At 39.1% G+C, this 23,560-nt stretch overlaps 1 protein-coding gene across 1 annotated transcript; it reads left to right on the top strand.

Annotated features, from left to right (window-relative positions):
- The first annotated feature begins 1,766 nt into the window (after window positions 1-1,766).
- Window positions 1,767-23,265, top strand: LOC144347796 (ras-related and estrogen-regulated growth inhibitor-like). The gene is made up of 5 exons (XM_078007468.2): window positions 1,767-1,954; window positions 18,284-18,340; window positions 19,519-19,592; window positions 19,935-20,133; window positions 22,931-23,265. The coding sequence occupies exons 1-5, from the start codon at window positions 1,783-1,785 to the stop codon at window positions 23,098-23,100; spliced, it is 672 nt and encodes a 223-aa protein (XP_077863594.2). The 5' UTR covers window positions 1,767-1,782; the 3' UTR covers window positions 23,101-23,265.
- The last annotated feature ends 295 nt before the right edge of the window (window positions 23,266-23,560 follow it).

The following is a 23,560-nucleotide window of genomic DNA, read 5'->3' as shown; positions in this document are numbered from 1 at the left end:
AATGGTCAGCTTTGATGATGTAAGGATACGTTAATGTTATCTTCAAGTTCAAATTCAAAACCAAATCATTCGATTTTTGCCTTTTATGCAACATGCGAGACCTCGCAGCGAACTCATTTATTCGAGTGTTTACCTGTGAGTAAAGCCGTATTATGTATATATGTATGAGTATATGGATTATAACCGGAATTCTGTAAAGTGCTCTGTCGTTCTATATCCGGTTTCACATTGGTTTCACGCTACGATTATAACTCGCATCAAGGTCAAACTGCGACAATCACACGGTGGATGCCATCCTTATGCATTTTAATCCGTTTTGATAAATATGATATAAGATTAGCCAAACCTCAGACGTGTGTGTTGAATTTTAGTAAAACCCATCCGTCTTTTTCAGTGAGGGGCGAGCCACAAAGGGGTTGTAGGTAGGCTAGCATACCCATGTTGTAAACTCAGCTGGACCAACTTGTTTATGTTTGCAGTGCATGGGTGCTTGGATCGGCTTACGAATCGTTTTAACTTGAGACGTGTATCTATAGACACAGTCTCTCAAAGTTGAGAAACCGCCAAGTATTTCACGGAACTCATTGGCTATATTTGTAAATATACTTGTTTTCAAGTGTTTTATTCTCCTGTATACGAGTTTTTTTTTTACAGTACATGGATGTTAAACATGTTAAACACGGGTCATTTAAAATATTTGGATATCTGTTGTTTTTTTCAATCCAGGTGAGAACTTTGGAATGTTCTACCTCAGCCACATGCAAGTTGATTCCCTTCACGACCAAGACTTATATAGTGCATTTCAGACACCGTTCTGTCCGATTTGAACATAACTACTCATACGTGCAACAATGCACAACGCTACTGAGCATTAAACAAATCAGAGCATACAGTTACCTGCCTTGTCTCGGGAGACAACGAATTGATAATATTCAAAATCTCACTGACTACGACTGCGGCGGCGCTGTTTATAGTACTGATTTATTATTCACTGGGTTTTAATTTTGCTTATTTCGCTGACTGAAAAATGCGCTAAATTAAAACCCAGTGAATATGTAAAATTTAGCATAGAATACATTATCTAAATGATAAAACCGTGAATTTAAAACCCACAGAATATGCCTGAAATGGTAAATCAGTGAAATTTAAACCCAGTGAAAATTAGCCATTTTACAGTATACGATTAGCTGCTTCTGTTGCAACCAAGCTATCGATAGTTTTCGCTAAGAATCCACCCAAAAGGCAATATATAAAAACTAATCAACCCGCGTAACCCCAGACTGCTTCGATGGCTATTACACAATCAATTTATGACTAGAGCGGCTGGAGAATTGCACACATAGACGATAGGTAAATACGCCATAAATATGGCTGTCGGTTTCTCAACATCAATATATATGTAAAACCTAGCCGTGTTAATGACCATTGTATCCTTGACTTCTTTTTCTTTCTTTGTCAAACAGCGTAGTCTTAAAACTCCTGGATGCTATGAAAAATGAATTTAAGGTATGCATTTTCATGATGAAAAGAAATGACACGTGACCTTAAGGAAACTTACAAGTGCTGCGAAGAAGCCACATGTTCTTAGTATTTCTTTTCGGAAATTAAACATTCTCCCGCAAGGGATTGTTAGGTTTCTCCGCACGCAGATAATAGTATGTGTTAATAGTAGGTATATAGATTGAGCTCCTCTAAGATAACCTCTGACCTCGTCCGTTTTGCGCAAGACTATATTTATTGGCGGTGCTTGCTAAGTTTTTAGTTGTCAACTGAGCAAGTGAGATGCAACGTCGAAGGTCCACGAGCGTAGGCTCCGCGCCTAATCCGAAAAAGCTAGAAGTGCCTCTTCGAAAAATAAGTACGTCGAGTCCGTTCACCAGACGAAGAAAAAAGTCCAGCATAAGCACCGATGTGCGGATCGCATTCGTCGGGACGCTGGGTGTTGGAAAGAGTGGTAAGTTGTACACTTCATGACATTCCTATACGTATACATACACACACACAGACAGTCGAGTGCCGCAATCCACGCCTGATATGCGGTAATAAAGTGTGGAAGTTGCGGTGAATGTACTAGCTCAGACGTGAGCGACTGCATTGAAAACAGTGTTCTGAGCTACCGTAATAATATGGGCACTATCAAAACCACTATCAATAGTTAATAATATATATCATAACATGTTTTTAACCATCTAACAAAATAAATTTTAATATTATACGCGTGTCTATATTTTGATTTCCAAGTATGTGCGTTCATACGCTACAGTTACGACAGATTCTTTAGGTGTCCTTCTGCATGGCGAAACGTATTTTTTAAAGAAAGCCAGTCATCATTTACTGACGTGTGTACGCTTACGATGCAGTGCCCTGGTCTTACAACCTCATATCAGGTTTAACAAGTAGCTCTTAAACCGGATATATAATAAAAGTGGTAAACAGGGCCATGGGAATGTAACGTTAGAACAGTTCTATATTTGTTAGCGCGCTCTTCTATATTCCATCCGTCATATTGAAAAGCTACTTCACATCTAGGAAAAGTATTTACACAACAGTTCTAATGTACGACACGGAGTCAACCAGTCATGTAAAAGGAAAGGATCGGATTCAGACGATTAATCATATATGATACGGACCACTCGACTCAGTAAATAAAACGTGCTATACCATTCTGATACAGCGTGATTTAAAACGGATTATCGCGTTAATTTGTTGTAACGGTACACATAATCATCGACATGTTATTAAACTCCGGTCTAGTCATTTTAAAATGCGTCGTTGCCGTGTCCAGAACAATCGGCTCGTCCAATATCTCACAACGGAATTGTTAATTCTAACTAACAATAATCACTACATCGCAACCTTTAATCTAGATAGATATCATGATGTTTTTATCGTTCGGTATTTTTTTTATTTTACAGAGTGTATCACACACACCCCTCGCCGCTTAACTCATTTGTTTCGTTTTTGATTTTTGTTTACCTTTTTGCGAAAGCGCCATGTCCATTCTCGCAGCTTCCGATGAAATATCATAAGGATAAACAAAAATATACGTCATAATGTGCGATACACCGGGGATGGATGGACGGCGGTGATACCATATGTGTCAACAGGGATGTAATAATTCACACCATGATGTAGAACTGTCAGGAGATTTATCAAAGTGCAAATTCATGCAAAATCCATTAACCGGTCACTGGTTGTAGCACTGGGCTCATGATCGGTAGATTCGATTTCAAATCCTACCTGGGGTTGAACAACACAAAAGAGTCGACCTCAGCTCCCTACCCTACCCTGAGTGAGAGTGCCTAGCGGCTCAGTGGCAAGGTTGTCTCCACTGGAATGTTGGTCTAGGCCCGCAAGTGCCTGTGTTCGACGGGCATGGTTGACACCAAGATAGAGCATTACGATTACGATTAGAAGGTGCTCACGTAGTCCCGAATATCATGGTTCCTGTTGCACTTTTTGTCAGCACTAACACTTGAAATTTGAACATAAAAAAGATAGTCAGGAGCGACAACAGTGACATTCAATGTCCGAAACTGTCGCCTTGCGGAAAGTCTTATTTAAAAATACATTAACCCAGGGATTATGATAGTGGCAGGGGAGTTACGCTGAGAGTGGCGTGGGTTACCTGTTGAGAATAATGAAAAAACATACCAACATGAACTTATCTTTAGTTTTCTGTTCGTATCTCGCTGTTTAAACTCACGATTGAGATTTCAATCTAAATCTATCATGATTGACATTACCCGCGTTTGAAAAAAAAACAAAAAAAAACACCATAAATCTACTCAAATATATAATTAGATACAAACTATATTCCGGTCAAGAACGCATACAAATAAAAATAAACGGGACTTCCGTTAGTGAGGTCAATCGTAATACGGTGCTAAGTAGGGCGTCCTTAATGCGTATCATAATTCATGTTACCCCAAACACCTGTAAACGTTTTACCACTTGTATTTTCAAAAGTTCCGTGTTGTGGCCGTTTATGGGACGGAAACGGCTTCTTTTAAGATCATCAGGACAATAAAAGATTTCGAAATTCTAAAAGAGAGCAATGTGACTGGTACAATAATAATAACGTTGTTTATTCATACAATATTGTCATTAAGTGACACCCATAAGCAATTCATATAACGAATGACATTTTAACGACTTATCGGACTCCAGTTATAGATGAGATTATGATATGGGTGCGGGGACACGTTGGACGTGAAGCAAAGGGATATATAAGCAATAAGTTATTTCACATGTAAGGTGGTTGACCTTACATATCGAGATAAACAATTATCTACACTGGAACGGTTCTCATAACTCTACCCCCAAAAAGAATTGATTTGGGCGGGTTGGGTGATAACAACTCTCCGACCCGTGTACCGTCAAAAGATCCTGGCGTCACTGTAAGAACGTACACAGTGCATCGCCGCTGAATATGGGATTTCCGCGAGACGACGTATTTATCACACTTCAGCCGAATGAATGAATGTGTAGATTAGTGCAAGAATTTGTCGAAAATCCGGCCTTGTTGTTTCAAGTAACTCTGTCTAGACACTATTATCACAACGCAGTATCCGACATCTTATTGGCTACATAATTATGATACATTGCTGTGTATCCAATCAGGATCCCCGTTAGTGATTCGCTTGTTCTGCTGAAGTATCACTCATGCTTGTAATATACCAGACAGCCAATGCATTCATGATCAACTTAGGGGGTCTGATTCAAGCGGCTGTGATATGATGGAAGCCTACCTTGCTACTACAATTTTTGACACTGTCACAGTGTCACAGACCCGACGGACTATAGTTGACAAAGATGGACAAGTAACATATAAGCAAAGTTCCAAAAGTGTTAATTATAACGGCATTTGCGCGATAAGGTCGTGAGAATAGGTTATCTGAGTTCACAGTGCAGAACCCCCGGACCTATTAAAAATACCGAAGAGGCGCACATTAATCATATTTAAATGTTAATAACTTATTTATGAATTATTCGGCACCTCTTTGATGTGTATTTTGTTTGTTTTGTGACAACTTCGTATCTCGTGATCACGTGATTTCAGCTTATCAATGTATGACGTACACAATTCTTGAATAATCAACGATCCAAACGACTGTGCGGAGTGGACGGAATATCGATGCTGATTTCTTTTTTTTACCTTCGATATCTTAGTGTTTTTTTCATTGCATTGGTAGATTTGACTGCCACGTATTAACATTCTGAAAAAAATAATAGTCCTAGAGCTTGAAGGTAAATAACAGAAAATATATATATTATGTATAAAATCTCGGACATATTTGATAGAGAAAAGCAAACAAATACAGCCACATCGTCGTGTGTCTGCAAGCTCACCCAGAGTTTCTATTGGACAGCCCCTTGTGCAAATATACTCGTTGTGTCGAAATAACAGCAGCAAAAGCCCCGTTGAGAAAGAATAAACTCTTGAATGGGTATTTTATTATTGTATTCTTTGAGTAAGTAATGGTTCTAGCCATCTACATGTTATCGGATATTTGCCTTTTAGCGGACATCGACATACTCTTCGTTAACTACCAAGTATCGTGCAATACATGTGACCCCTCCGGGGAGGGGGCTCAAAGTGGACCAGATACAAAACTGCGTCACAATAGACCAGATGCGAACCTGGGTTCCACTTAACCAGACACGTGACTAAGTCTGAGTGAAGCAGATGCGAACCTGGGTCGCAGTGAACCAGGTACGAGCCCAAGTTTCAATGAACCAGATACGAACCTGAGTTACAGTGAACCATATTCGAATTTGAGTAACAGTGGGCCATCATCGAACATGAGCAACTATGGCCGAGTTACGAATTGAGTCAACTTGATTCGCAGTGAACCAGGTATGAGCTTGGTTCATAGTGGGTCAGATTCGAACTAATTAATATCAACATAAATATACTGCAACTTTTACAAAATACAGCTTCTAGTCTGATTACAAAAATCCAAAAACATGATCACATCACTGTTCTATATTATATTTAAGACTCTGATCGTTATTATTGGTATTATACATCTGCTGTAACCGTAACGCCACAAGTTACAGTGTGCCGTAATTTTGCGGTATTTTACGGCGTATTTTCATCCTACCATATAAGGAAATGCGAATTCCAAATATGGAGTGATTACGCAAGTTATCGTCCTCTAATAATAAAAATAAACATGGTTGCCACCAGATTTTGACCGGATTCAACACAAAGAAGTTCGCTGATTCTGTTCTAAACATTTTGGATTTCGGCATTTCCATGGTGTATGCTTGGAAAGAAAAGATGTATAATAATAAAGTTATTACGAGAATACCTCAAAGTATGCGCTCAGACAGTACGCAGCGCGTCGGTAGATACTCCCACTGTATTGTCTTCGTGCATTGAGGTATACCCGTAATAACCTCATATTATTATTTAATTATTGATGTATGTACGTAATAAGTTGTAAACGGAAGTTCATTTTTTAGCAATAAATATAGTACATGAGGTGAGGTGACAGGGGCGTGTTGAACTAACTTACCGTGCCAGGTGGTACCCGCAGTTGATTCAACAGTATGACTCAAGTCTTAGAAATTACTAGTATATTATTTACTTGTTAAAGAACAGTTATTTGGTCTGAGTAAACAGCACATATATATGGTGATAAATGAAATATAAATCATGTCGTAGAAAACTGAGATGCCACTGTCACTGTAGTGATTATGTGTTTACTTTTGTTGTACTGGCCCAAGTCGCCGGCTTTGGATTACTATTGTGTATTTATTGTAGTCTGACATCAATTTCACAGTCGATTTGATTTGTCAACACGTGATCTGTAATCGATCGACATCTGAAATAACTGTATCTGAAGTGACTTCTATTCATCTCATCCGGCGGATATCATCTGATATAACTTATTCGTAGAGCTGAGTGACGAGTAACGCAATTGGCTTATATTATCCGCAAAGCCAAGGTGAGTTGGATCACAGGTTGGGATGTCATGAGTAATAACAAGCTCTATGTCAACGTCGAGTGCGAAACAAACCCCAGGGGAATCGTAATTGTACGTAATTACGCCCTTGAGTCGTATGCTAATAAGCGTGACGTCTAAGCGCGTCGGTAGACGCGCATTCACAGTTACGGTCGCAAATTATTATCGATAATCGACAAAAATATTATTATTCTTCGATCGATATATTTTCGAAATAAACTTTCAGTCTAACAAGATAGTGTCATTGTTGTTATTCAGTCAAATTTGTTTCTTTCTTCGCGTATTTTTGAACACGCACACACCGATGAGGTTTACCGCGAATATTGTGACGTATTATCATAATAGCTAGCGATCTTTTGCACTAAACGCCACAACTGTGAATGATACACATCGTGGTCATTTGATAAATGTAAATTATAATATTTTTTTCAGTTCAATAGACAGTTTGCATTTAACGACACTTTATGTTTTGTTCCGAGTACGTGTTCTCTGTCGTGTTTACATTACTTCGTAGCTGTTCGTGGTAAAACCACTAAACTAAACTTTTATTACACCATGAATTGTAGCACAATGTTTGATTTGAAGTACAACGCAATCTTGAAATAAAATGAACTAGCTGGTTTAAAATGTGCGTGTGTACGTGTTTGAGATCATGCTCGTCGTGGAGTCGTGTAATCACTAAAATCGTATTAAATAATATGTATCTGTCATACTGCATGACGGTTACAATGTTTCATTTCATTTCATTGAAACAAGGCAAAAATGCATTCGTTTGTATACAAGAAACGATAACCATGAGCGTACATATCAATCATTGGGAACAATATTTTCAAGCTATCAGTTTTATGATATATGTTTATTTTTTATGACAACCTTATATCTAATCTCTGTATACATTAATGTCAAATCTAGTTCTGTGTTGTTCCATACGATATTATTTCATCCGTAATGGCGACGCCTCCCATCGGTGTTTGATGCCAGATCCCAACACACCACCTCCCCTCTCTTCCTTCTGCCTTCCCATTCCTCCTCATACTCCCCCTCCTCCCCTTCCTCCTCCCCTTCTTTCTCCTCTTCTCCCTCCTTCTTTTCACCCTCCTTCTCCTCCTCTTCCTCTCCCTTTCCTCTCCCTCCTCCTTCTTCTCTTCTCCTCCTCCTCTTTCTCCTTCTCTCCTCCTCACACTACTCTACTTCCTCCTCCCTTCCTTCTCCTCTTCCTCCTCCTCTCCTCGTCATCCTCATCCTCTTTTTTTCCTCCTCCTCTCCCCTCTCTCTTTCCCTCCTGCTCCCCCTCTTCCTGCTCCTGCTCCTCCTCCATCAAATCTATCGTTATCAAAATACCGACTTTTCAGAGGGGAATATAGCGTTGAGATAGCCTTACCCGACCATCATCTATTGTGTACAGTACATCATTAAGCCTGGAATTACTCCCAAAATACTTTCGCGTTTGTTGAATTTCAACGCTGTGACTTTCGTCTTGTTTTTACGCTCAATGCCACTAATAATGCGGGATCTCGCAGTGAACTTGACGGAAAATGGCCTACTTCTACGCCACTTTAACTAGTTTAATCCAACGTACCACAGAGTACGTCAATAATAATTTCAGTTTTACACGTGCTATTTTTCATACTTGTCGTAATCAGTATAATTTATGGAACCCGAATTCTGTCCTATTTAGTGCCAGATTGTGCTGAAATTCCAGATCCGTCGCACAATTAAGTTCATCGTGAACCAGATCACGTTTAGTATCAGAGACCGATCACGCCGAGCACTCATATAGTCACAATTTTCTCAATATGGGCAAGAACGATGGAATTATCAAGGCTCAGACCAGTAAAAGAATTGGTGGTCTGAGGTCGTGGCGTGATAGAGGGTCTGTGGTTTGATGATGTGTCATACTGTAGTGCTTCGATTCAGCTGACCAAAAGACATGCCAAATATAGGGACGGTTGCGGGTTTGGGTATTTGCGGCAACACCCGACACTCCCGGGCCGTCTCCGAGGTGCACCACCGCGTGTTAATGACGTGGGTCAATTTTATTTCAACCCCCGGCATACCAGTAACTTACACACATACTCATACGTTTTTGAGAAATGTATAGCCTGCGATAAGACATATACCAAACAATGCTTTTACTGTAACAGAAAATGTTATAGCACGCCGTGAACTCGTGGGAATAAGTACAAAAGACAGAACTCGGTTCTAGATAAGTATCACGAATGTTTCACTAATACACATAAATCATTATGAATAATATTTTGTCCATCTCATCGGTGATGATATTTATTTGTTTTATGACAACTTTATATCTTATCTATTTATGCATTCATAACGGATGATAACAGCGGATCAATATTTGTCATATCTAGATTCGGAATTATTTTATTCAAAAATACACATAAATCATTATGAATAATATTTTATCCATCTCATCAGTGATGATATTTATTTGTTTTATGACAACTTCATATCTTATCTATTTATGCATTCATAACGGATGATAACAGCGTATCTATATTTGACATATCTAGATCGCCATTTTTTATTTTGAATTGTGGCTTCAACCAGTGCAGCGACGACAGCACACATTGCTGGGTTGTATGACGTCATTCGAGTCACCCACCTCTCATTCTCATTCACTATTTGTGAAAGGTGTGCACGAACTCAATAACACGTTTTAAAAAGTAAATAACGAACTCGTAATTTAACAACTGGTCCGAACATACATGGTTAGCGGATTAATATGGATTAATATGGATCACCTAATTCGGTCACATGGTATGGGTGTCCGAGTACGTCAAGCGATCTGCTGTCTTGTTAGTAATCACTGAAATTTCCCCTAGATATTATCTATGACACCACTGCATGGCAGGTAAATGTGGGATTTGAAAAAATGCAAAATCCTGAAAATGTTGTATTCGTTTGGATCATTTGTTGTATGTATGGTGACCGCGTGCGCCACGATGAACCACCTGCGAACGAGCCTGACTTTGCTGACGTACTCTGATGACAGGTATCACGTGCTACAGAAACCAGCAAATGGCGCCGCAGGAACAGTTTTTCAACAACAGTTCAGAAAGTTTCTAAAGCTATATGCGGTGTAATGCGCATGTGCAGTTTATTAATTTGACAACCATTTTGCGCTAAAGTTGGACTGTTCTGTCAAATATAATCACCTAATAGTACAACTAGTTTTATTAAAGCTGCAATGACTGTAAAAATATTGCGATAAATCATTTTACAATAATTTTACTGTCCTGTTTTCGTCTGGCTCAGCGCAAAGTGTGTTTTTAAATTCAACTTACGGCTTTATGTCAGCTTTATATTGAGATACTACGTGACACCTGTGACTGGTGCATTTTGTATATAATCCGGCAATTCGCGCAACGTCGTCTAAAAAAATGTGGGTTTTTTGGTTCTTGTTTTTTTTTGGCAAGACGTTCAGACCAGCATGGTCACCCCGCTAATGACGTGAAAATTAGGCTCATGACGTTGTCTCTTTCGTATACTAGTACTTCTTTTTCGCTCACGGCTCTCTGCAAGTGACTTGGTGACATTATCGTTCATAAATCGAGACGAGGGGTCGTTTCGCAGAGTTGGTAATTTAGAGGATCATACCTTACGGGATGGCAAGGCCTTACTGTAAAGCTCACATAAATTTAAGCAGATTATAAAATGACCAGACTTTTATATCTGAACGCAGCGTTGTAGTGACAATGTTTAGCCAAATATTTCGGGTTATCTCGGCTGTCACGGAAAGCGTGATAGCACGCCGTGAAATCGTGGGAATAAGTTCAAAATATAGAACTCGGTTCTAGATAAGTATCACGAATGTTTCAATAATATGCATACATCATTATGAATCATATTCCGTCTCATCGGTTATGATATTTATTTGTTTTTATGACAACTTCATATCTTATCTATTTATGCATTCATAACGCATGATAACAGCGGATCAATATTTGTCATATCTAGATTCGCCGTATTCGGAATGATTTTATTTAGAATTGTGGCTCCAACCAGTGCAGCGACAACAGAAAACATTGCGGGTTCTATGAGGTCATTCCAGTCGTTCACCTCTCATTTCCGTCCACTATTTGTGAAATATGTGCACGAACATAGTGACACGTCTTAAAAAGTAAAAGAATCAAAGACATGTTGCAGAATCTACTGGTTCCAACAGGCATGGCTAGCTGATTCATAGCCCCTCCTCCTTTTCGGTAAATTCACACGATTTGTGGGTTCCCGTATCACGTGGTATTTTTGTCTGAACAGCCTCGTTCGCAGCCAGTCGTGCAATCATCGTTCTCCAAATTTCTTTCTATCACACGACTGCATGCTTTTTTTATTTGAAACGCGGGACGATGATCTTGCGCGCAGTGAACTGCGAACGAGGCTAGAAATTATTTACGTAATCGCACATAATATCACGCGCTCTAGAAACCAGCAAACGTGTCTATTGAGATGGCGGCGCGAGAAAAGAGTGTCACAATAGTTGTCACAGGTCGGTATATGCGGTATATTGCGCATGTGCAGTTAATTATTTTTATAGGCATTTGCGATGAAGTTACGATTTTCTGTCAACTGTATAAAAGCAATCAAGTTTTATTAAAGCCTAAAAAATATTATGATAAATCATTTCACAATAATTTTATAGTTCTGTTTTTGATTTGTTTTAATGTAATTTACGACTTTATATTGGCTTCATATTTGGACACTATGTGACAACTGTTCTTGCAACTCGTGTAACGCCGTCTACAAAATAGCGTTTTATTTTGCCCAATTATTGAAAGACGTCCGCAGAATCGCGTCATCGCTACCATGATCGCGGCGAAGGTTGAATGGGAATCAAGAGTTCCGTCCGCTCGGACAGCGAAACTTCTTTTTTGTAGCCCGGAATTTTCTATAATTTTATTTTATTATCCTCTTCAGCGGCTTCCTTTTCCGTCAAGCTGTTGGTTCAACATGTATCTTTAAAGCAGAGGAGTCATCACCTGCGCATGCGTCAGATGGCCATAGCGTGTCATTGCTTACAAACAAGCGTCTACCCATGAGCCTTTGCGTTCTAAGCGTGTGTTGTTATCGTCGCTTGGGACTTAATTCCCGCGCGTGCGCAGGTGTCGACCCTCCCGCTTTAATTTCTAAGTTTGAAACTATTATTGTATATAGGTCTTGTCTTGATCATCTGCGACGGCCATTAAATAAATGCTGTCACACAACTACAATACAACAATGCTACAGCATAGTCACTGTCGTGTATGGCTCTTATGTGATTGGTGGCAGTAGTCATGGTTACTAAAGGCGTTAGTATGTTTCGCGGACCCTTGGGCAAAGCCATATGACTTGCCATACAGATCTGTGACAGAATCTTGGGAAGATTTCACCTGGCGATTGACCTGTGACCTCATAACTATAAAATAATATACTAGTACAGATATCAAAGCAAATGGCGATATGTCAACACTGTACACTTCACATTGACATTGTAAGAGATATGTACAACACGTGTTTTGAAATAATCATATTTTTGGTTTGTTTTTTAATAAACACGAACTCCCTCGTTCCGGCCTCTTAATGTTCCTTTCCCATAATATCTCATAACTTCCGGACAAGGGCTACAGTCGTCGCGTGCGCGCGTTCAAATTTCACGTAGCAGTCGGTGTTAGTAGATAAACACTAGTTTTCCCACAACTCAATGCGATCTTCTGATAAAAATCACAAGTAAATCACCTAACAATTACCTAATTAAAGCTTGGAAACGTCTCAGTTTGTACTCGTTGATCTGCACAACAGTCAAAGTCGCTATATTTGTTTATATTAGACCCATATATATCGCGCATGCGTGGCAAGACTTCCGCCTTTTAAAGGCACAGACACAATTCAAACGGATTGTATACGTCGCTATGAGTCCCATATCGAACACAACGCCATGTGATGACTATAGAATTTCACTAACACCACGCGATACATGACAGAACAAATGATCTTGCATGGCAATCCTATAGGATTGTATGCACTTTAATTTGTTTTTAGAATTTGCCTATGCCTTGCGTCATCGCATTACATTCTGGATAACGGAAATAACAACAGTAGACGACTTAATTGTGTGTTGCAATGTCAGGTGGTAATGTTATCCAAGTACATGTACCCCCAAATAACCCGCCGCCTCGTTCGCAGCCTGTCGTGTAGTAATCATTAAAATCGTCCCCAAATATCTATCCAACAAACCACTGCAGATAAATATTTGAATTGAAACAGCGAAACCCTGAAAGTTGCATGTGTTTGGTTCATTTGCTTATATACGCGACGGACACGATGACCGTGTGCGTCATGAGCTAAATGCGAACGCGCCTACAAGTGGATGACGTAATCGGAATAAATATCACGCGCTCTCAGAACCCGCAACTTTTCTCCCGACAAGCTGATAAATCAGCACTCACCGAAAATACTGATTCAGTTTTGCAATGAAAGTTATCGCTCAATAAAAATCGTTTGAGCGAAAATATTTGTTTTGCTGTTGTCGGTTTGCAACCTTATGAACACTTTCGTTTTATCGTTTGAATCTGCAAACCATCTACGACCTACAGTGACATCTATATGAAAAAAACACTTAAAGGGCGGCAGTCTTCGGGTCACGTCCCGTTCGATATGGGACTCATAGCGACGTATACAACGCGTGTAAAATACATTGTTTATTTACATGAAATTCGAACATGCGCTGCGCGACGACCACCGCGCTTTGACTGATTAACTCTACTCATGTAACCCATTATTTAGCCCATTTATTGTCGTTTATCTACTCTTTACCTCGTCTCTATTGTTCTAACTACGGCTTCTCATTCCCGTATTGACAGTTAACACTAGAATTGAACAGTTTCGTCGTTGGAAAATAAATCAACAGATAATGTAAATCTCACGTAAATCGAGGTGAGGTATCGTTTCAATGTGTTAGGAATTTAGTAGAGGACCATCCCTTACGTGAATAAAGTTAACGGCGATGGTAAGGCCTCGGTGTAAATATAACTTTATGCAGATAAAATGGCCAAACTTTGCAACTAATACGGGTCACGGATGGAGTTAGATAGCTAATTCAACTTTGGTGGAGTTCGGAATCGACGACTTCAACCATAGCAGGTAGAACACCTGTCAAGTATGAAATTGATGGATTCGATTAGTGCATCTATACAAATTGAACACAATCAAGCCATGGCTTTATTTTACTAAATTGCTATCAAATTATTGGTGACAAAATGACAAAGCGTTCACAGCACCGTTTCGTGTTTATGAATTAACTGGTAAGTCTAAACGCAGTGTCGTGGTGACACTGTTTGATGAATAATTTGCTTTTATTCCGCCGGTTTGCTGTGTCATATATCGATAAATGTACATTTTGTCGCGAGTTACAATAATAAACCATAAGGCCCCGCGATGGGTTGCAAGATTCCATCAACAATGACGTGTTTATAATTCTAAACTCAACCCAAATCATACAAAACTAGCTTTCCCATGTTGTGTGTGCGTTTAACTGCCAATGACGAGTTAATCTAACTAATATATGACCATATATGGTAGTACTACAACATATAGTTCCACATACTACTAACACCGACTCAATCTCCCAGGCAGAGTTCTATTTCTACAAATATATACTTTCATTGATCTAACTGCAAGGAACTCTGGGAAGGAGAATGACACCGACTGCACTGCTACGTTAAATTCGAACGCGCGCTGCTGGTTCCCGGCGTCCCTTGCGAATGTAACGGACATTGCAATTACCAGTGTGTTATTGTTGCATACACGGTTACCAAGCCACAGAAAACTATAGAGAAAAATTGACCGACATCGTTTCTTTCACCATTTATCATCTGATTGGTAAATAAACCCGTGATGTCGTGCGAAGACGTGCTCGAGTGTCGGTTGCCAGGTATTCGCGTACAGTGTTTGGTAATTCGTGATAAGAAAATCGATCAATTATCTCATCACGTGACCCCGAAGTGTGTCATATTTGTTGTCGTTGGGTGTGAACTTTGCATCTAGATGTACACAGTATGATGTACGTTATGAATTATAACTGATATGACTCTCAAGTAGGGGTGACCCAGTTGAACACATCGGTGGTTGGTACGGTGGATGTTTTTTTTTTAAAGATGTTTATTCGGGAGATATGATTACATATATCAGCCCTCTCCCAGCTCCCTATATCCTAAACATGCATTCGAATATACGTTTCTCGCAACTTTCTCGAGACATCCTGTTTTTATTATAAAATTGTTTATATATTTTTCAATCCGGAAAACACCAGTGAAAACTTGTAGGCACTCATGAGACACAAATGCATTACTTGCAATTACAACAACCCATTTCGTACACATGAGATCAATTTTCAAAACAATACAAAGAACGGCGAAGGGTACTATGTGACCTTCAATGTGATATCTACAAATCATATCTGATGCTATACTATGGCAGATTTCGTAGTTAAACCACGGGGTGGGAGTGCGTGTGTGAGTCTGGGGATGGGGGTGGGCGGGGGTGGTCAATTAGACTAATTCTGTCTATCGCAAAATAAATAGCCGCCCTATGACAATTAATACTTTTAAACCGTCGAAATATTCCATTTTTGGCCAACCATGGCGATATTATCCCTATAGTACGAATATAAACATCCAATTAGAAGCCCCGTAGTAATCGACGTCAATGTAAATAGTTCCGAGTCGATGGCGCCTTTCAATCGCATGATCAATTAGTCAAATTTACAACACAATAAAAACTTTTTTCATATTTTTCCAACAAATTTGATCAAGACTTGTAACCAATGAGAAAGCATGTCAATTTAAATTAACAAAGAAATTATTGAAAAATGGGTTACAGACAATTTGCATACATGTGCATAGACTGCTGGGAACGACACGTGACCGATATTTCACTTTCATCAAAAGTGCGCGCGGCAATGCATCCATTCTAAAAAGGACGGAAGAAAATAACTTTCCATGTCGATAAAAGCTTCGCCAAATTTAATTCAGGTATTGTGGGAACACGTGGTTAAACACAAATAAAAATGGCCCGCGATGCGCCGCATACGATGAGTGTAAATTTCTTTGCTTTTTAAAACAAAATCCGAGCGCGCGCTGCACGACGACTTAGCTTCGATAGACTTCGGTCCTCGATCCAAAAAAAAAAAAAAACACAGTCCTTACCGACAGATGTGGATGGGCACGTTATCTGATCAATTGATCGGCGTCTTCAAGAGATATTATTAATCCTGAGTGCATGACAAACTATTACAAGATAATAACTATTTAGATATTAATAAAATGTGACAATTTGAACATGTTTAGATGATAGGCTGCGTAAAGACAATATTTATCTCTTAAATATGATGAATGGCACGCGCCTGCCAAACCGTGTTGCATGGTGGGTAAAAATCTACGGTTTTTCACCGCGAGAGTTCACATAGCGGACTTCCATCCATGGCCGCGGATGTTTTCATTGTGAATTTGTCTGGTGTTGGCGCTTCAGTGTTTATGGCCGTTCTGTGTTCTAAGACAGTGAAGGCAGTTTTTTTCAGTATTTGTTCGCAGATTTTGTTTTCTATATCAATCGACGTATTGGTGATATAGAATTGAGTTAAACATGTTTGTTTACTACAATAACGTAGTACCGCAGGCCAAAGTTGATAGTCGAACCCTGCTAAAAAGTTCAACCTTATAAAACCCAATGACGACATATATCCCTAAGCAATAATTGTAGTGACTCATTGCCAGACAGTGTCAATCATATATTGGAATATACAATGTACCATTTGCAGGTTTCTAATGTCCGACGGAAAGCGTTAGGTAGGCAAGTTAGGCTCGTTCGCAGTTAGTTCATGACTCGCGCGTACAGACAAATAAGCCAAATAAATGCAACTTGTTCAGGATTGCGCGATGTTTCAAATCAAACATTCTACCCTCCACGCAGTGATATGATGTGATAGATATTTTTGAGAATATTTGGAGAACAAATCCATTGTGTATTGCACGACTGGTTGCGAACGAGGTTGTATGAAGTACTCGGACGAAACACTCCGTGATATTGAAACCTGTAAGTTGTTCATTGACTTATACAACGGCAAGACAATGATAACAGGTGAAATTTGCTACTTCTATGCATGCGTTATATTTATTTATATGATTCAGCTAAATTGGACAAATTCGCATAGCAACTGTCTCTACTGTTATACTGCCGAAATTGTTATATAATGACTTTGTGTGCCTGAATCGTCGTCGCCTGTTGAAGTTGAATAAAATTGGATTCTTACATTCATAGATCTCGAATGAGTACGTGCGCCAACTCGATATCCCGTTCTGCATCTGTAAAACAGCCTTCTCGTCAGTGTTCTGAAAATCGCACACATTTCCCATTGAAACGAGCGTGTTTTGGAGATTGTCACTACTAGTATCGATAGGTTTGAATAGCGCTGAATTCGGTGTGACTGTATCGCTTAAATTAACACGCACACAATGTATTTAATTTCTGTATGAAGTTGAAAACTATTTTGATATCTTGAATTGCAACATCAACATTGTATCCACCAATAGCAACCAGTAGCAAGACAGCTGACAAATTAGAACGTAGAAATAGTGTCTGGTTGTGTTTAAAGTGTACACATAATGCACCCATGTCTGTATGGGATTAGTGTACATTACTGGTAAGATCGCAGCGTTGACAGCGATCACATCTATGTCTGGAGCAGTCTTATGTTTGTACAGGAATCGATATACATTTAGTGTATCAGATCTCTATGTGTGTCAGTGCTGGGTTGTCTGTGTAACACACATGTGTACTTACATAACACGTTGAAATTTAAACAACACGAGTTCGTGTTCAAATATCAATACTTTGACAGTTTAATTGCATTGGAGTGAAATCTAAAATATGTAAACTCTGACAGTTGTCAGAATTTACAAAACATTTGTTTAAAACGATTGATATCAAATGTCAACGTTCCCAGGGACCATCACGTCTGTTGGCATATTAACGTCATGTTATTCACTTTATTTACTTTCCTGTCTCTGATTTATTTATTTAATTTACATCAATTTCCATTCTTCGACGAATAAACAAACAATGCTGCAAACACAGATGTAAATATTTTCACAAATCCGAACACTAAATATCGATTTACACACTATTTAATTGGCATATATGTTTATTCTATTCAGTATTGACCTGTGTACAATTTATGAAAACAATGTTAGATTTACCAAGTGTGGACAGGCTACGGTGAAACGTTTATAAATCATTACACTTTTTTTATTTTGCAGCTTTAACCGTTAGGTTTCTGACACGGAGATTTATTGGTGAATATGAAAACTCAGCAGGTATGTCACGTGACTTATCTCGTATTGACGTCACATATAATGCTCGTATTGTACAGCCACGTGAGCGACATTGAATTAGGTTTCGGATCACTCCTTGATCGACCGTTCCTTATAAGGTGCGCCATCTAGCGACGAATCGTTCTGTGACGTGTACCTACCACATTCCCGGAAGTAGCGAGACTGGATTGCAAAAATACTCTGCTTTGTCATTGCCGAAAATACAAACATGTCAGTTTGTTGATAGTTAATAGAAAGGAATTTTATTTTTGTGACGTCGATTGGTACAATATCACGCGTGCAAGTTTACACGCGTACAAGTTTACGTTACACTCTAAACCCGCATGCGCGCGCATGCGAAACACCGTATTTCGACTTCCGGGAAAGTCGTCTATGGGACGCCGTTCATAGCGTCGTTGATCTGTAACAGTCAATCCAAACAAATATATAACAATTTTTTTTACAGTTTCTCTGTATTGTAAACGACGAACGACTAAATAAATTTAAACAGAGTTGTCGAGTTGAACGACATTGTTTATAGCCATTTAGTCATTTTAACGTCACAAAAGCGCTTCGTCGCTAGAGGGCGCAATTTACTGAGAAAATGACTTCAAACAGACGGTAGAGACATAATTGTCGATGAGTGCAATAAAAGTCAGAATGCATTATATTTATTTGGTATCTTGAAATAAATTGACTAGTTTGTGTGTCTGAGAATTTGAAATTCATACCCAATCGTTATACTAATCCACTGAGATTTAACTGGCTTCAAACAACTTTTGACCAAACATAGAAAAAACAGTTGATTATTTCGAATTATTCACATTAGCATGACGACAATTTTTGTATTCGAATTTGCCCCTATTTGTTTACAAACAATCATTGTGCATTTTGTTTTTGCTTGCGAGCATTCTTTGTTCACGACAATAGAGCATTTTCCCGGAGGTGGCGAGACTGGGGTGCAGAAAGACGCCTGCTTTTGTATCTTCGACATCCGCGAAAGTGGTCAATGAGCCCATTCAAGTTTTTCACACTGGGGATGAATAGAGGGCGTGCTTTCATATTGTCTCGCGCCCGTCTTGTAATCTGGTTATCATATGTGAACTTGCACCTACTTTGCTATTCTGTCGTTTGAAAAAAACTCACTTATTGTATCCATGGCAACATGGCTTTTATTTTAGATTACAAATATCGTCACATGATATCACTCGGAGATGAAATTATCCACTTAGAAATACTCGACGCAAGAAGTCAGGTTAGTTGTGCACTGTGCACATGTTGAAGACAAAACTCCGTTTTGATGAATTGCGGGCGTTTTTAGCGACAATTACTGCGAATAAATTGTGTGGCCAGTTTCACTGCAGTAAATGTTTGAATTGAGATTCCCGTATTCCAGTGAGGGCCCGGGTCACATGATATATGTTGGAATGAGTATCGAATGGTATGACACACGGAGCTAAAAAAGGTGGTTTCCGTCAGTGTGTCCGTCTGACCATTTGTTTAGCTCCATGATCACGGACACACTGACGGAAGCTATTTTTTTTTCTTACTCTTGAAGTAAGTCTCACATGGTCTAATATATATTTCTATTTTCCAGAATGTCTTATCCAATGACGTCATACGCTGGGCTGACGGAGTATGCTTGGTATACTCTATTACAGATTTGTCAAGTTTCTGGACGATCCGGACTTGGGCGCATAAAATAAGAGAGTGTCGAAAAAACTCAGTCTGTGAGTTCATTCTTGTGGGAAATAAGAAAGATCTCTCTCACTTTAGAAAAATCAGCACAGAAAATGGTACGTACCGGAAGTTTGTGGGATTATTTTAGGTCACTTGATATTTGTGTCCGTGTAGTGAATTTCACTATTTTCAAGTTATTCGTCGTATAACGTACAAAAATAGTTTCGAATTCAACTGCTGCCGAAAACAACTTCTGAACAATATTGCACACTGCTGACGTCATCGGATGAAATACCACACGCATACAAGGCCGGACAGTGTTAATATACAACATATTTCATACAATTGTCGTCAAATCTCGTTAATGACTTGTACGTCACTCACTGCAATTGTCGTCAAATCTCGTTAATGATTTCTACGTCACGGCAATTGTCGTCAAATCTCGTTAATGATTTCTACGTCATGGCAATTGTCGTTAAATCTCGTTAATGATTTCTACGTCACCGCAATTGTCGTCAAATCTCGTTAATGATTTCTACGTCACCGCAATTGTCGTCAAATCTCGTTAATGATTTCTACGTCACGGCAATTGTCGTCAAATCTCGTTAATGATTTCTACGTCACTCACTGCAATTTTCGTCAACTCTCGTTATTGATTTGTATCTCACCGCAATTGTCGTCAAATCTCGTTAATGATTTCTACGTCACGGCAATTGTCGTCAAATCTCGTTAATGATTTCTACGTCATGGCAATTGTCGTCAAATCTCGTTAATGATTTTTACGTCACAGCAATTGTCGTCAAATCTCGTTAATAATTTCTACGTCACGGCAATTGTCGTCAATCTCGTTAATGATTTCTACGTCACGGCAATTGTCGTCAAATCTCGTTAATGATTTCTACGTCATGGCAATTGTCGTCAAATCTCGTTAATGATTTGTACGTCACAGCAATTGTCGTCAAATCTCGTTAATAATTTCTACGTCACGGCAATTGTCGTCAAATCTCGTTAATGATTTGTACGTCACGGCAATTGTCAAATCTCGTTAATAATTTCTACGTCACGGCAATTGTCGTCAAATCTCGTTAATGATTTGTACGTCACAGCAATTGTCGTCAAATCTCGTTAATAATTTCTACGTCACGGCAATTGTCGTCAAATCTCGTTAATGATTTGTACGTCACGGCAATTGTCAAATCTCGTTAATAATTTCTACGTCACGGCAATTGTCAAATCTCGTTAATGATTTTGTACGTCACGGCAATTGTCAAATCTCGTTAATAATTTCTACGTCACGGCAATTGTCGTCAAATCTCGTTAATGATTTGTACGTCACGACAATTGTCGTCAAATCTCGTTAATAATTTCTACGTCACGGCAATTTTCGTCAAATCTCGTTAATGATTTGTACGTCACGGCAATTGTCAAATCTCGTTAATGATTTGTACGTCTCTGCAATTGCGAATAGTCTCGTTAATGATTTCTACGTCACTCACTGCAATTTTCGTCAACTCTCGTTATTGATTTGTACCTCTCAGCAATTGTCGTCAAATCTCGTTAATGATTTCTACGTCACCGCAATTGTCGTCAAATCTCGTTAATGATTTCTACGTCACGGCAATTGTCGTCAAATCTCGTTAATGATTTCTACGTCATGGCAATTGTCGTCAAATCTCGTTAATGATTTGTACGTCACAGCAATTGTCGTCAAATCTCGTTAATAATTTCTACGTCACGGCAATTGTCGTCAAATCTCGTTAATGATTTGTACGTCACGGCAATTGTCAAATCTCGTTAATAATTTCTACGTCACGGCAATTGTCGTCAAATCTCGTTAATGATTTGTATGTACGTCACGGAAATAGACCATTTTCCGTACACTGCGAGAATCACGCGTTATGCGTGAAATCGAACGTGAAAACAGGACAAACAAAGGTCATAGCGTCGTAGTCGCGTCAAACATCGCGTGGGATTCGACAAACGCGAAAGTATTTCGGGGACATTTCCATGCTTAATAATGTGCTGTTCACATTTGATGATAGGCAATTTTGATGAAGTAAGGGTATTCGGAAGCAATATTCCTCTGTCGAAGATCGGCCGGTCAATGTAAGCTGCGAAATAAAGAAATTCTAGTTCAAAATCAAATCGTTCGATTTTTGCGGCAGACGTTCGACGCGCGTCTTTCATGCATCTCGCGAGATCTCGCAATTGTTCGGAAAATCACCTATTGTCGTCAAATCTCGTTAATAATTTCTACGTCACGGCAATTGTCGTCAAATCTCGTTAATGATTTGTACGTCACGGCAATTGTCAAATCTCGTTAATGATTTGTACGTCTCTGCAATTGCGAATAGTCTCGTTAATGATTTCTACGTCACTCACTGCAATTTTCGTCAACTCTCGTTATTGATTTGTACCTCTCGGCAATTGTCGTTAAATCTCGTTAATGATTTACACCTCTCGGCAACTGCCGTCAAATCTCGTTAATGACTTGTACTTCTAAGTGCTGAAGCAACTTCAAGGTGCATTATTACGTTGGAAACTCGTGGTTGATCACATGATCAGTCACCATTCAAATTCAGTTCGCCGTCTCGCGCGATGTTGTTTACTCCGTCCATTTCAAACTGGCGAACATGATGATTGACACTCAGTTCATTAATAATTCAACCAATCAAATAACCACATTCGTATCGGCGATTGTCATAAAATCCAGTTCAGAGAACTTGGCAGAATGAAAAAATTCGCTTCACGGGTAATTGAGCCACCGACCCCGGAAACGGAAGCCGTCATCTCCCATGATTCTGTTCGGTTACGCTAACCATCACACCACACAATATATATATATATATGGTTAATACGTCTCTAAATCTATCGTAAAATGCTATAAAAATGTGTTCTACCTTGTTTTTGCAGGAAGAGCACTTGCCTCTGAACTCGAATGTCCCTTTTTTGAAGTATCTGCGGCAGAAGATTATCAAAGTATCTGTGACGCGTTGTACGAACTTTACCAAGAAGTAACATCGTACAAAAGCAGGCGAAAAATGTCAATATTAGGCAGAGTATTCAGAAACTCACACAAATGACCACGTGAGCAGGACATACAAGGGCGCTGATAGAGGGCGCTATTTACGACGTGACTGTTACCTTTTTCATTCTTCATATCGAGTTTATGTTGTATATATAGGTATTCAATTCTTTTTTTTAACAAATGTGATATTATTCAGACTATATTGTCATCAAGTTATTATTTTAAAAAATTGTCTTTTATAAAATGTGATAAAAAATGTTCTAATACAACTTGAATTTGAATAATATCTTCTTAAAATACGATACGGTAGAACACAATTGCAATCGAATATTGTTTCACGTTATCTTGTATCTATATTCCGTGTTGACTACATACTTATTCAATGATGATATGATGTGATTCCGAAAAAGCTACGGAGCACTGTCACCGTTACTGCGCATGCGCCGCAGGATGATTGTTTCTCTTCTCGGTATAGGCATGGTTTATCGTTCCATGGTATAGGTATCGCGTGTCTC

Source organism: Saccoglossus kowalevskii, chromosome 12, assembly GCF_978046115.1.
Source record: "Saccoglossus kowalevskii chromosome 12, keSacKowa6.1, whole genome shotgun sequence".
NCBI lineage: Eukaryota > Metazoa > Hemichordata > Enteropneusta > Harrimaniidae > Saccoglossus > Saccoglossus kowalevskii.
Note: the sequence above shows the minus strand (reverse complement) of the source record. Positions and strands in the feature narration are given on the sequence as shown.

Coding starts and splice junctions, on each gene's coding strand:
- LOC144347796 (XM_078007468.2), top strand. CDS start 1,783: ATGCAACGTCGAAGGTCCACGAGCGTAGGCTCCGCGCCTAATCCGAAA. Junction 1,955..18,283: donor GCTGGGTGTTGGAAAGAGTG/GTAAGTTGTACA, acceptor TTTATTTTGCAG/CTTTAACCGTTAGGTTTCTG. Junction 20,134..22,930: donor AAAAATCAGCACAGAAAATG/GTACGTACCGGA, acceptor TTGTTTTTGCAG/GAAGAGCACTTGCCTCTGAA.